Genomic DNA, 15,049 nt, shown 5'->3' with positions numbered 1-15,049 from the left:
AATATATTTGTTTTGGATTCAATTTTTGCTTTGTTGACTATTCTAATAAATGCCAGCGTTTATTAAATCCAAACTGTTTTAAAAAATTTTTTAGCTAGGAAGATGAATAGGTAAATTTTAACTTTCTTTCCATCTTCGACGTTCACATTTAAAATACGATTATCGGGTATGCTGAAAACGAATATCACATTTAAGTTTTGTGCAGACAAATAGTTTTCTGGATATTAAGACATTTTCTAGTTTCGTGATGGACGCAACAGCAAAGATGTCATGTTAATTTTTTTTTTCACATTACTTAGTAAATGTCAATGGCATTCGCCATTCTTAACATGGGGAGAGGATGTTTTGTAATACGCATGCGTATTAGTATTTGTTCAGTTGGAAAAAATCATGGCCGCCAGTAAAAACATAATGGATTATATAAGATAATAAAGATCTTAATTACAGAAAATTATCCATCTGCCCCAAATCTAAATGTGATATTCGTTTTCAGCATACCTATCTATCTATTTAACGGTGAATGCTGAGGTGGAAAAAAAATACAAAAAATAAGCGTGTTTTTAAAAAATCTTGCTCACAAACATTGGACCATGTCTGCTATTTCATGTGTTTACAAACAACCAATGGCAATGTCAAGGTTGAACAACCGGTGTCACTTGAATTGTGTGCCAGTATTCATCTTCTGCTACGGGGTATCTATTCTTTACTTGGTCCTACAAAACTCTGTGGACTGTCCAGGCGCCCTTGTTTGATAGTTTGAATATATATACAGGGTGGAATGATAAAATTGTGGTCATAGAAAAGACATCATTCCATTTTCGTTTTTTGCTGCAGACTATTTACCAGTTGTGTATAAATCCCAATAACAATATGGGCCTTCTATCATGTCTGAAAGTGACAATGTTTAACGAGCGAGATCGGAGATGCGCCACTGTACAACTCATGCTCTTTACCGATCCAAGCTATGACAACAGGACTATTACCAGCATCTTCAAAATGCGTCACTGGATTGTCACGAATAACAAGGACGTGCCTAGGGTGATGAAAACATTGTCATGAATAACAGGGACGTGCCTAGGGTGATGAAAAAGTTTCCGGCCATGGTTATCGTCTTTGGTGTGGTTTGCAACGAGGGCCACATCATGCCACCTCACATCTTCGAAGCCAGCTTAAAAGTCAATACCAAAGTATACCTGAATGTACTGAGGAGTGGGGTGATGCCCTGGTGCAATCAGGTGGCCGCTGGCAGACCTTTGGTGTGGCAGCAGGATTTAGCACCAGCCCACAAGTCCAAAGCATTTTAGGCTTCAGAAGGTCTGCTACGATTTTGTACTCTTCTCTTACTCGTCCCTTTCTTTCTCTAAACCCGCTGGACTACTTCATTTGGTCATACATCGAGAACATCACCAACATGACCTCCCACAAAACCAAAGCCAGCCTGATCACTGCCATCCGCTGTGTAGTTGTCAAACTCCCACTGATGCTTGTGGAAAAGGCAGGTTCCCAGTTTCAGTACCATATCGAAGCAGTGATTGAGGCTGAAGGCGGCTACATTGAATAGATGTCAGTTCTACTACATAATCAAGTTACCTGAATTGATTTTTTTCAATAAAGGTTTTCAAATAAAGCTGTAGTTTTGTCTTCTTTAGGGTGACAAAATTATCGTTCCAACTTGTACTAACATGTAAAACAGAAAGATGATGAAGAAGATGAAGATGATGAAGATGAAGATGATAATGAAGATGAACATGATAGTGATGATGAAGAAGAATTTTCCACAGAAGATTCATACACCATGTAAGAAGACAGTTTGCTATGTGAAGGCACATTTAACAGCCGTCGTTTATGCTATCGCGCGTAGCGTAAGCGGAAGCTGTAAAATGGCGGAAAATAGTCCCTGGGTTCAGGGGTTAATACCATGCAAACAGTAAATTTGCGACGGTTTTGATTATCAGATTCATTGTCAGTGACCCCAAATACCCCTAAACATGGCACAACAATAAGACATTAAAATTAGTCTCGATTAGACAAGGTCCAAACTCCAATTTCTGTCTCATCACTGCTATGTTGCATCTCTATGCCTGTTTTAAAAGTACTTTAACGAAATGTGATCCAACAAACTCATAGCACTTGTGCTCCATTGACATACATATATCTGACTAACATAACAGGCAGCAAATTCCCATGCTTTATTTGTGCTGTATTTTTTAATGGGGTTTGTTACTTATTTGTGCTATATTTTTTAATGGGGTTTGTTACTTATTTGTGCTATATTTTTTAATGGGGTTTGTTACTTATTTGTGCTATATTTTTTAATGGGGTTTGTTACTTATTTGTGCTATATTTTTTAATGGGGTTTGTTACTTATTTGTGCTATATTTTTTAATGGGGTTTGTTACTTATTTGTGCTATATTTTTTAATGGGGTTTGTTACTTATTTGTGCTATATTTTTAATGGGGTTTGTTACTTATTTGTGCTATATTTTTTAATGGGGGTTGTTACTTATTTGTGCTATATTTTTTAATGGGGTTTGTTACTTATTTGTGCTATATTTTTTAATGGGGTTTGTTACTTATTTGTGCTATATTTTTTAATGGGGTTTGTTACTTATTTGTGCTATATTTTTTAATGGGGTTTGTTACTTATTTGTGCTATATTTTTTAATGGGGTTTGTTACTTATTTGTGCTATATTTTTTAATGGGGTTTGTTACTTATTTGTGCTATATTTTTTAATGGGGTTTGTTACTTATTTGTTCTATATTTTTAATGGGGTTTGTTACTTATCTGTTTTTGTACTTCTTATTTAGCTGTTTAACTGTCTTATTTAACTCTCTTTTACAGTCTGTGATCGTCTAGTGTATAAGTGTGTCTTAGCAGCCATGCTTATCTCATCTCTGAGTGTGTGTGTGCTTGTGTGTCAGAACATAGAATAATACACATGGTGACATACCTGTCTTCTGCTGGTACCTTCTTCCGGGAGGATTGGCCAACATCTTGGTGGAGATGAAACCTGTTTAACGAAGACACTTCAAGAAAGGAACCCAAGACGCTGTATGTTTTTAAATATATTTTTTTATTCACTCTGCAGACATTTCGTCACAGCAGAAACTGGAGTGAATGACGATTTTTGACTTGCAGTTTCATTTGGGAACCGTCGCTCCTCTTGTGGGGAGTTTATTTAATGCATCTTGTCTCTTCAGTGTCTTCGAATGAGCTCACTAAAATTAACTCAGTTTATTCAAACCGGAGCGTCTGGCATGTCAGATCTATTTGCAGATCCCCATTTGCATACATTCCGGTGCAACTTGATCAGTCACAGAGTTTGATACATGTCACAGCATGACCTTTTGGCCCTTTTTGCACCTACATCGTGCTAAACTAATCGTTTCCCACAATTCAATCTATTGTTTACTTCACTACACAGATAGACAATTGGATAAATAGACAGATAAACCAATAACTGATAAATGCTTTCTACCTGGTGTTGGCTGACAATTACATAATACAATCATAGCAGTTAATTATCCCCAGTGCTGGAAAGTCTTCTATTAAAGGCAGTTGGACGATATAGAACAGTAGAATAAAGGACAACTAAGGAAAAAGCATGCGGCAAGTTATCAAAATCGACTTGAGAGAAAGAAGGGTAAACAAACACCTGGACAGAGATAGGTTAATTTGGAAGTCAGTTTTTAAAAACCGTCCGTTGCATGCCAACATGTAATATGTTGATGATGTTGATGATGATGATGATGATGACAGTAATGACAAGGATGATGCTGACAATGATTATGCTGCTGACGATAGTGATGATGATACTGATGAAAATGATGCTGATGACAGTGATGATGATGTTGATGGCCATGATATCTCAAAACAAAAGGTACTTTAGCATGTAACATGATGATAATGATGATGATGATGATGATGATGATGATGACGATATCTTTAAACAAAAGTCACTTTAGATATTATATCAATTAGAATCTAAAAGTTATTTCGTTTAATTCTGATCACATATTTCGTAACCATTTTTTGTAAATTATTCATCATCATAGTCACGGTGGCCGCATTAACACCAGGTCAATTGAATCTGTTCTTTTCAACAATTTCACCACATCCCGAACACTGACTGATCAGTAGGGCTTTGACAACAGAATATTCTTACCATTATTTTGACTCTCAAGTATATATCCAACACAGTTAATCAACCGAGAACCACATCACTCCATAAAAAAGCATAAGACATCAACAGATACACACTCGAGAGTCAAAGCAATAAAAAGATTATGCTTGTGTCCTAGTGAGCAGATACTGCAATTCAAGGTTGCTTCCATTATGAGTGTAAGCCATTTGTGGTTCCAGTGATGAACCCCGAAAGAGGTAAGAACCTATTATCAGTTCAGTATCCTGCTTCGTTATCTTGATATATACACTTGGCAGCAAAATAAGACACAGCTGGTATAAATTATTTTATTTATTCAAATCAACTTTTTCGATTTCAGAATGACAGTTTATTACATTAGTGACGGTGCGCATGACTGGGGTAGTGTATTTAGCAGTGGAGAAAAATGTGTCACTTATCTTGCCCATCATCGCTGCTCTCTCTCCTTTTCCCAATTGTCTGCTGCCTGTATTTTATTAATGCAGATGATGTCAAAGCATTCCACCAGGCGTTGTCTTAAAATATCGGTCAGTCTTGCTGAAGAAATCGCCAGTGATTCTACATCCCCCATTTTTTTTACTTCTTTGACATCATTTCAAGGCACCTAGATCCAGGATTTGGCAGACTTTCCTTTGATGTCATTCCCGGGGCACCTGGCAAATATCCAAGAGTATCTCACTCGATGCAATCTCCTGCTTGCATAAAATCCCAATGCACCCTAAGATGGAGTACTGCTGTAATATTTGTAGAAATGCTGTTTACATAATTTTTGGAGTTTGACAGAATACATTTACTATTTGGGGTGCTAGTGATGAACCTCGTAAAGGTGAGGGCCTAGCATCAGTTCAGTATTGTACTGAGCAAGGTTTCGGGTTGACCACCGTGACGTTTTATCCAGCCTGGTGGTGGTGGTGGATTGTTGACTTTACAGATGAAGTCACCATCGGGTCTTATTGAAGGGCTTACCCAGACTAATAAACGTGTCTAGTAAGGAGAGAATTTTGGAAGGAATGGATCCTGCAGTGAGTGCAAATTGTATTGTTGGGGATAAACTGTTGCCAGCAGACATAAAGGATGTGGCATAAGAAATTGTAAAATATTGATATCATTTGAATATTTCTCTTTCTGTCAAACTTGGCAATCTGCTTTGTTCATTACCCCAAGGACCCATGACATAGTAGATAAAGTACTTGGTGAGATTCAACTGTAAGTTCCACTCTTCTGGAGATTGAAGGTTCAATCTTCAGTGTATGCAACACTAAAAAACACAATTGTGACTTTTATTCAGTCGTGTCTGATGGAATGAGAACATGCTACCTCCATGGATTAAATAAAGGGTGCTGTTCGAAATTCCATGCAGGTTCCACGTTTGAGAAGATACCCCTAAAGAAGGTCGGAGGTTACATCGGCTGAAACGTTGTGAAAATCACACTCAAGATAAGAACAGTAGTCAATGAATCCTCATCTGAAAAGTCTGGTAAAATAATATTTCATTTGTTAAAATGTGATGAACTCTTTTGGTCATTTCACTCCAAACAAAACACAGAGTAACTTAGTTGTGGGAGGCTACTATTTAGGGAGTTGAGCAGCAAGATGTCTGTTCACATTACACTTGAACTTCTGCATGTCAGTACAGTTAGGGAAGTAAGGACCCCAAGAGGGAATTCCAAAGTAAAGCAATCCGAAAGAAAAAGGTATTCGAGTAAAAGGCTTTACAGCATCTGGGGATCTCTACAGTGTAGGGGTGGGATTTTGCTGCTTGTCGGGTTTGTCATTGAGGGGGTACTGGTGATTTGAGTTCATCAGAGCACTTGCCATTTGAATACTTGTAAAACAGGCACAAGGATGCCACATTTCGGCGATGGAAGCAAGCTTGCAGTTTAGTTGATTGTTCAGGATCTGTTAGGTTGGCGACTTTTTTTTTTTAACCATCTAGGAGTGAGAGACTAGTGGCACATGCATCAGCACAGATGTGACAACAATGCTCCATATATGGGCGAACCATGGCCTTGTAGGGATACAGGATACTCTCAGATGTGAGTCGTCTTTTAGCAAGGTAGAAAGAGTCCACCTTCCTTGCAGCAGACTTGGCAATTACTTCAACATATTTGTTCCAATTGATGTTATCTGTGAATGTTAACCTTAGGATCTTGAGGAAAGTACTTTTTTTTTTTACATAGGCGTCACCACTTATCAAGGCCGATAGGCCACTCAAGGATAAGGGTTAAAGAGTGTAGAGTAGTCAAAAGGACAATATAGTAATCGATAGTAATGGAAGTTTGGTAAATTTGTTAACTTAAGTGGAATGGCTCATCAGAAACTTGTTCACGTTGGACTTGAACACAACCATATTACAGACAGCTGGAAAGCAGGAAAACGCAAGACAATTCCACAGGCGTGCAGTTCTAAGAAAGAAGCTTTGATCATGGAATCTATGTTTAGGTTTAGGTACAGATAAAGAGTGGGGAAAATTATTAATAATGTTTTCAGCTAGTCTAGTGTTTCTTGTGAAAGTTTGGCGAGGGGGGACCATAGATTGAAGCTCAGTCGAACACTTTCCATGAAAATAACGATAAAGCAGAGACAGTACTTTCAATGAAATGACAAAATAAACACCCACGTTTTTTAGAATAAAAGTTTTATTTTTAAAACTAAACCAAGCAAATAAAAGCAACGAAAGGAAAAGCAAGTAAGTTCTTATAAAGGAAGTGGAAATCGTTAAATCAATAGAATATATTCAAGGTGAATAAAATCTGAATCACTTATCAGCACAAGAATTCAAACTGTGCAGTTCAACCCAATAAATTTGTTTTCATTTGTTTATCATATCTTAGAATGATTTTAAAACTTTGAAGAAAAAACGTGTAAAAAATAATTCATGAGTGTCAGTGAATGGCGTTTTACACCATTATTTTTATGTAAAAATTTAATAAAAGATAATTTTATTCAAATTTTTAATCATCTTTTATATAAATTTTTATTCATCTTTTATGTAAATTTTTAATCATCTTTTTATTAAAATTTTTCATTTTGTATTCAAATTTTATACAAATTTTTAATCTTTCGCATTGGATTTATGTTGTAAATAAGGATAAATATCTTTGAAATTAAAATCATTATTTCTTGAGTGCAGACTTTCTGTGATGGATAGAAAAAAAATCAAAAATAAAGCATTTCACAAATTTGGAAAACAAAATAAATTATTAGATTTCATGATATAAATAAGCAAATATATTTTGTAAAAACGATAGAAAAAATGTTTTCAATGAAGAAAAAAACAAAAAATTTAGATTTTTTTTGCAAACGTTCAAAAGGACAATTTAATTTGCATGTGCTCTCAATTCCACTTTTTCTAAAAATTTGTAAGGGATTACAAGTGCCATAAGGTTTCCGAGATAACGTCTAGAGTAAATGTAGTATTCTTGTGAATAATCCCTAAATTTGCATTGAACAAATACCATAATACTTAGTTGGATGTGTGGGGGATCGTTGTTTGTTTGTACAGCTGGAATCCCCATTGTAGGCTGCGTGTAGGAACCGGTTACTGGTATATGCAGGATGTGTGTGCGGTTTGCTCAAATGCATGCTAGATTAAAAAGGCATGTTCCTATAGATGCATCTTACGATAACATAGATCAAATACAAAATGATAGCCAGATCGGTTCAGTAGTTTCCAATAAAAAGTTGAATGGACAGACAAGTGGAAATATATAGATATTTTAATCTATACAGTTCCGATTTACTTGCCTCCCTACGAGGGCAGTATTGGACACAAGGTTGGTTTTTAATGTGGGGAAAATCCAGTTCCCCAAAAAGGGGCAACTTGGATAGGAACAAAAATAAAAATTGTCTGTCATGAAGGACCTCTCCTCCACTAACAAGGACAGAAAAAGGTGAAGTGCAGCATCAGAACAGATACTACACTGTGATCTTGGCTTAGTTGCAAATGTTTTTTAATGTAAATTATTAGGTTTTTTTTGTTTATTTGTTCGTTTGCTTACCAGTATATCGACTTTGTGTCATTTAATGCTGTGTATAAAATTTAAATTTTTAGATGCTTTCGGAGTTGATTTTCGCTGGGTATATTATAGTAGTGTTTTGGTAGAGTTTGTTATTTGATGGTATTTATATTTTATAGTAAAGATTATTAGAAATTGAGGATTATCGAGTTTTACAAAAATGTTTTTTCTGTTGAAAGATTTGAGTTCATCCAGATTTTTCTTCTGTATTTTTTGTAAAAATTAAGTTGTCATTAACAAACTATGATTTGTCGTCTGCATGTATCATTTTTTAAACAATTAATTAGCAGTGAAAGTGGATGGGCACAGGTTTCAAGCATACTTTCTTTTTTTGCTCATTTTCACTAAAAACAAGCAATATTGCCATTTAGAACATAAGGGGATACTATCTGAGATCATGTCTTACAGAAGATTTTTATGTTTTATGTGTCTATGATCTGTCATCTGCATGTAATACAAAATTTCAGCAATATTGGTCCAGTAGGTTCTGAGAAAAATTCTAGAGTAAATGTGGTATTGTGGTGACTAGCCCCTATTAATCCCTAACTGGGCATCGAAATGTGGCATTGTGAATAAATCATAACTTTGCATTGAAAATATACTATAATAGTTGGCTGCACCTTATTATAACAAAGGTCCATACAAAATTTCAATCAGATCAGCCCAGCAGTTTCTAAGAAAAAGTGGAACATACAGATTACGAGAAACATAATATAGATATCTTAATTTATATAGTTGCAAAAGGTTCTGAAATTAAAAATTATTAGAAGATGTTTACCAAGTTCTGGAAACATGTTTTTCGCATAGTGAAAGCGGCTGGGCACACATTCCAAACATATTTAGGTTTACTTCTTTTTATCCCAAACAAGGCATATCGTTACCTGAAACATAAGGGACTACTGTTTAGAATCATGTTTAACAGCAGACTTATGCACAGGTCGTGGCAAAAGTAAAACCTCCTATTTTTTCTTTAAATCCCCAAAATTGAAAAGTTATGACGACGGGAATGGTATCATTAAAACCCGCAACATTTTGTGCTCCAGAATTTATTTTTCTACATTGCCATCACCATTCTCAATGTAACTTTTGCCAGGAATTCAATGATGCATCTCTGCTTCTGACGCATATCCAACATAAGGTTTTCTTTTTTTTTTTACAAAGGAGTCACATCTTATCAAGGCCCAAAGGCTACTTAAGGATAAGGGTTAATAAGTGTATGGTAGTGATTAGAACAATAGTGTAGTTAGTAATGGAAATTTGGTAAGTTGGATAATATTAATGGGATAGCTCATCAAGAACTTGTTTTTGTTGGACTTGAAGAGAATAATTTTATAGTCAGCTGGAAAGCAGATAAATGGGACAAAGTTCCACAAGTGAGGAGTTCTAAGAAAGAAGCTTTGTTAATGGAATCTATGTTTAGGTTTAGGCACAGATAAAGAGTTGGGGAAATTATTGATAGTGGTTTTTAGTCTCACATCGTTAATATCTGCAACAGAGAGATGAAACTTTCGCCCCCTAATAAGGTATATCGCCATTTGGATGTAAGGGGTTACTATTTGGGACCATGTCTAGGAAAGAATTAACAAGATGTTAGTTTCAGTTACATTTAAACTTCTGCATATCAGTATAATCAGAGAAACGGGTAGCAGAAAAGGAATTGCAAAGTCTAGCTGTTCAAGGGAAGAAACTATCAGAGTAGAAAACTTTCTGGCATTTATGGACCTCAACTGAGAAGGGGTGAGATTTTGTTGCTAGGCAGGGTTGTCAAGGATATGTATGTCAAGGGGGCACAAGTGCACTGAGTTCATCAGAGCTCAGTTCATCAAAATATTTGTAAAACAGGCACAGAGATATTACACTGCAGTGATGGGACAGGGGTTGGAGCTTAGTTGACAAAGTTGGACCTATTAGATTGAAAACTTAGGTTATAAATGCATAAGTACAGTCATCATAACAATGAAACTTGCAATCCCCCATGGATCGATTCAGGGTGGAATAAAAAAAATAGGAGGTATTACTTTTGGAACGGTTGTCATGTTTTACAGGCTTACGAGTTGTCATCTGCGTGCGGTTTCATTCATTCTCACACTATCAATATCTGTAACAGAAAGATGAAACTTTCAGGTTATGAATGAACGAGTACAGTTATCAGAACAATGCAATTTACAATCCTTCTCAGATCCATTTGGGTTAAAATAAAAAAAAAATAGGAGGCATTACGAGTTTTTATCTGCGTGTAATTTCATATGTGTTTTCAGGTTCCAATTGTTAGGGAACGCAGCTGCACAAACGTTACAAGAATAAGGTTTCTCTCCAGTATGTGTTCGTATGTGAATTTTTAACGATGACTTTGTAGTGAACGCGGCTGGGCACACGTTGCAAGTATGTGGTTTTTCACCGGTGTGCGTAAGCATGTGTGTGCGCAAGTGTGAGTAACGTGAGAACGCCGATTGACACACGTCGCAAAAATAGGATTTCTCTCCAGTGTGAGTCCGCACGTGAACTCTCATATTGGAACTGTTATAGAAGGAAGCGCCACAGAATTTGCACAAATATGGTCGGTCGCCGGTGTGTATCCTCATATGCGTCCGTAAGCTGAACTCGTGCAGGAACCTGGTTCCGCAAACCGTGCATGCGTGTGGCTTCTGTCCGCTGTGGATCTTCATGTGCGTTTTGAGATTAGAATTCTGGGAGAACGACGACCCACACGTCTTGCATGTATAAGGCTTTTCACCAGTGTGTATTCGAACATGTCGCTTCAGATGCGACGTCTCGGCAAACGCAGAATTGCAAAACTTGCAGATATACGGCTTTTCCCCACTGTGTATGCGCATGTGTTTCTCCAAGCTCGACTTGTGCGAAAACGAAGTCGCGCATATGTTACACTGAAACGGCTTCTCTCCAGTGTGTATCATCAGATGCGCTTTCAGATTTGCATTCTGTGCAAATGCAGACCCGCACACTGAACACCGATATGGTTTCTCCCCGGTGTGTATGCGCAGATGGTTTGTCAGTGTCGAATTATCAGCAAATGCAGATTCGCAAACGTGGCACACATAAGGACGTTCGCCTGTGTGAATGCGCATGTGCGTTTTCAGCGTTGATTTCAGTGAGAATTCCGCTTTACAAACGCGACACGAAAACGGGCGCTCTCCTGTGTGTATCCTCATGTGTGTCTTCAGGTGACACCGATGCAAGAATGATGATCCGCATGTACGGCAGGAAACTTGCTTCTTTCCCGTGTGAACTTCCGAATGTTTTTTCAATGATGATTCCAGAGGAAATGACATGTCACACATGTCGCAGGAAAACAGTTTCATCTTGGCTTTTTTCTTGTCGCGATTAGATAAATTTGGTCCAATAGAAAACGAGGATTCGTAAACCACGATCGGATGCGACTTCTTGTGTCTTTGAAAACTCAAATCATTTGTGAATATAGATCCACAAATTTCACAGCAGAATGGTTTCTCATCGCGATTTTCAGTCATTTCTCTGTGTTTTGCTGAAAATACAAACCAAATTGAAAACATCTTTCAGTTAAATGTACTAAAAATTAGCAAAACTTTGCTTCAAATAAAATTCTAATTATTACAGTTGGGCATTGTTGTGGAAGGAATCCTAATTATTGGGATAGACATTGTAGAAATCCTAATTATTGCAGTTAGGCATTATCACAGCAGAAATCCTAATGTTTACCCAACTTATATTGTCAAAATTTTACATCTACATCACCAAAACAAAATATTTCTCTCGGTCATTGATGAATAGGTGTGCCACTAAAAATCAGTATTTCAATTAAATAGACTAGATTCCTGTCAGTGAGATTTTCATTCAAATATAGATAAACTCTGCAAGGTGAATTAAATTTTTATATATTTACATGTCCGTGGTCTGATATTGTCGAAAATGTAAATCTATAGACATCACAAACACATTAACTTCTAACGTTTGCGGGTCCAATATATCTTCAACTAAAAAAACTTATTTCATAAGTATTCTAACATTCTTTTGAAACATACACTTGTTTTAATGAGATTAAACAACACATTTTGCAAAAAGAATATCTCTCTTTTCATAACAGCTTTTTGAAATAGAATCATATATATGTGTGGTCATTTCTTTGTGCCTGTGAAAATTAGTTTTATACAAGAGTTAAAATTCTTCCGAACCACTTCCAAATTTTCTCCATAAATGAAAGAATCATCTCTATATGTACATGTTATAAGACACAGATATGACATGTCTGATCACCTCTGGTGTGTTTCTCGCCTCTATCACACTTGTATATGACTAACATCTATGAGGTTTCTTCAATAAGTTTCCAGACTTTTTCTTGTACAGACATTTAAAATTGTCTTAGACTCTTGAAAATTAAACATGTTATTGCTATACATCTTATAAGATGATTGACCAATTTTTATGATTTTTGGTTCAAATAGTTACAGCAGGAATTGGAATACACCCTACTAAAGCCTGATTGTCACAGATGGTGAATTTCAAAAATGCAATCTGGATGTGGAGACAGTTTAAAAGAACGATACACAATAAAATTGTGTTTTAAACTTGGAAAAATGCCATAGAAACGTATGGAATGCTTCAGTGGGCTTTTGGACCATCTTGCATGAATTGGGCATCAGTTTGTGAGTAGCATAAGAGATTCAAGGAAGGCAGGGAGTTGGTGAGGGACGATGAGAGGTGTGGAAGGAGTAAGGAAGTCAAACACCAGAGTTGATTGGCCAAATAAAGAATTTCATGGATAAAAACCATTGTGTATCTATAAAGACAATAAGTGTACAGTTTGATGTCAGTATGGGAACTGTACACACAATTATTTGCGAGGACCTGAAGATGTGGAAGATTTGTGTGAAGTTTGTCCCAAGAGTGATCGGAGAAGATCAGAAAGAAAGACATTGTTGTGGGCATCTAGATAGTTCCTCACTCTACCGATAATCCATACCTTGCTCCCTGTGACTTGGTTATTCCCTAAGCTCAAAGAAAACCTTAGAGGCTGTCATTATGAGACAATTAAGAAGATGAAAGGGGCTGTAACAAAAGTCATTGATACACTCACACAACAGGAGTTCCATGGGGCCTTCCAGAAGTTGTTGGAACAGTACAACAGGTGCATTGCAGCCGGAGGAGATTACTTCAAAGGGAACTAGAGTTTCATTTTTGTACTATCAATAAAAGTGTCCATACACAAAAGTCTTGAAACTTATTAAAGGCACATTGTATATTCTAAACCGGAATACTGTTGCCATATCTGGGCGGGAGCTGCTCAAAGTATCCTCTCGCACCTTAAAACTTGTTGAAGGAACCTTGTATATGACTTGAATGTTTTTAATTATGATTTGAATATCAATCACGCAACAGTATTAAATAAAATTCCTAATTCTTTTTTACAAAAATGATTTTTAATTACAAAAAGGATTTTCCATTTCAATTTATCTGTAAATAAGTTGGCCTTTTAAAGATTTTATGAATTCTTTAAAAAAATAATAACTTACTTTGGTAAGCTTAAAATGTTTCAGGGATTTTTAAGCATTTAACCTGTCAAATCTCATGCATTAAAAGATTGAAAGTTGTTTTTTTTACATGCAATACCTTCATAAATATACATTACCTAAATTATACTATAACAATTAAATTTAACTGAAGAAATATTTATTAAAAAACATTAAAAATGCAACACAAACAAAACATTCAAGTAACAAAATTCTTGAGCAACACTAATAGTCGCAGCTAATTATTTGTAATTAGTGCGTGCGCATCCATAAATAAACTCCTGCTTTATTTCGACATTTTTTGCATTTTTTTTTCTAATCACTAAATTTTACGGATCTTTTCTTTACTAACATTACTTTTAATATTTGAAAGAAATTTTCAAATCAAAGTAAACAAACTGAGCATGCAGGGTCCCTCTTTACAAGTGAAAAATTTACTTTCATCATGACTAATGTTTGTGCAAAAATTTAACAAAAATTCCAAGACATGGTTATTGAAAAAAGTGCAAACAAATGAATAAACGAACAATTTGGGGTTAATTTTATCTCTATAATAAATGCCCATGGGTGGTAGTGGGGGGGGTAACCAAAGTTATCTTGCAAATCCGATCTTGCAAAAATTTACTTTCACTATGACTAATGTTTGTGCAAAATTTCAAAACAAATCTAATGCATGGTTACCAAACGTAATCTCTTTATTCCCTCCCCTTTTTTCATCATTTGTTAAAAAAGAAATCACAAATCAAAAAGATTTCTTTTTCAATAAGTCAAATGATTAAATCAGTAAGATAGACACAAAAATGTTACTGTCCGAAATTAGACTGGAAATAAGGCTGCAAATACAGACATTAGATGATGTAAATAAAGTTTATGTGAAACTTTTCTCCCAGCTAACACAGAGCACAAGCATAGAAGGATTTAGAAAGTGGGTGGGTCAATTTGTGGATAATTTATACAATAATAGTATGTCTGAGAAATACTGTTTTCCTTTGGTCTAAAAACAAAAAGAAGCTTAATTTAAATGTAGCATTTAATTTTTAAATTTGTCAACATGGTGTTTATTATTATCAGTCTGACTGCTAGGTGTGCATAGCTTGTGCATCATGCTGACAGTTCTTTGTACTAAGCGGAAACGTTCATTATTATCTATAAGGTGAGCACTATAAAAGAAAATAAACTTCCTCACCCAAGGCGTCTCCCTATATGGTGCAGATTTCATCTTCCTTCCAGGCCATCAGCTGTAAGCCTGTCTCTTTGACTAACATTACACATCCAATATATCATTTGATATTCATTCTTATTCATGCAACACATGTCTGCCACTCTCACTGACAAAATTTCAGATGAGAATTCTTGTGCTTG

General features: G+C 35.9%; 1 protein-coding gene across 1 annotated transcript in view; it reads right to left on the bottom strand.

Annotated features, from left to right (window-relative positions):
* Window positions 1–7,704: 7,704 nt before the first annotated feature.
* LOC145269677 (uncharacterized) overlaps window positions 7,705–15,049 on the bottom strand; it is a 71,732-nt gene continuing 64,387 nt past the window's right edge. Inside the window, exon 2 of the mRNA XM_080125387.1 lies at window positions 7,705–11,685. Within this exon, the coding sequence (XP_079981513.1) occupies window positions 10,400–11,671 (1,272 nt within the window). The 5' untranslated portion in view covers window positions 11,672–11,685 and the 3' untranslated portion in view covers window positions 7,705–10,399. The remainder of the gene's footprint in view (window positions 11,686–15,049) is intronic.

This window comes from Euprymna scolopes, chromosome 45, assembly GCF_053919585.1.
Source record: "Euprymna scolopes isolate OS-2025 chromosome 45, ASM5391958v1, whole genome shotgun sequence".
NCBI lineage: Eukaryota > Metazoa > Mollusca > Cephalopoda > Sepiida > Sepiolidae > Euprymna > Euprymna scolopes.
The sequence above is the reverse complement of the archived record's forward strand: the minus strand, read 5'-3'. Positions and strand labels throughout refer to the sequence as shown.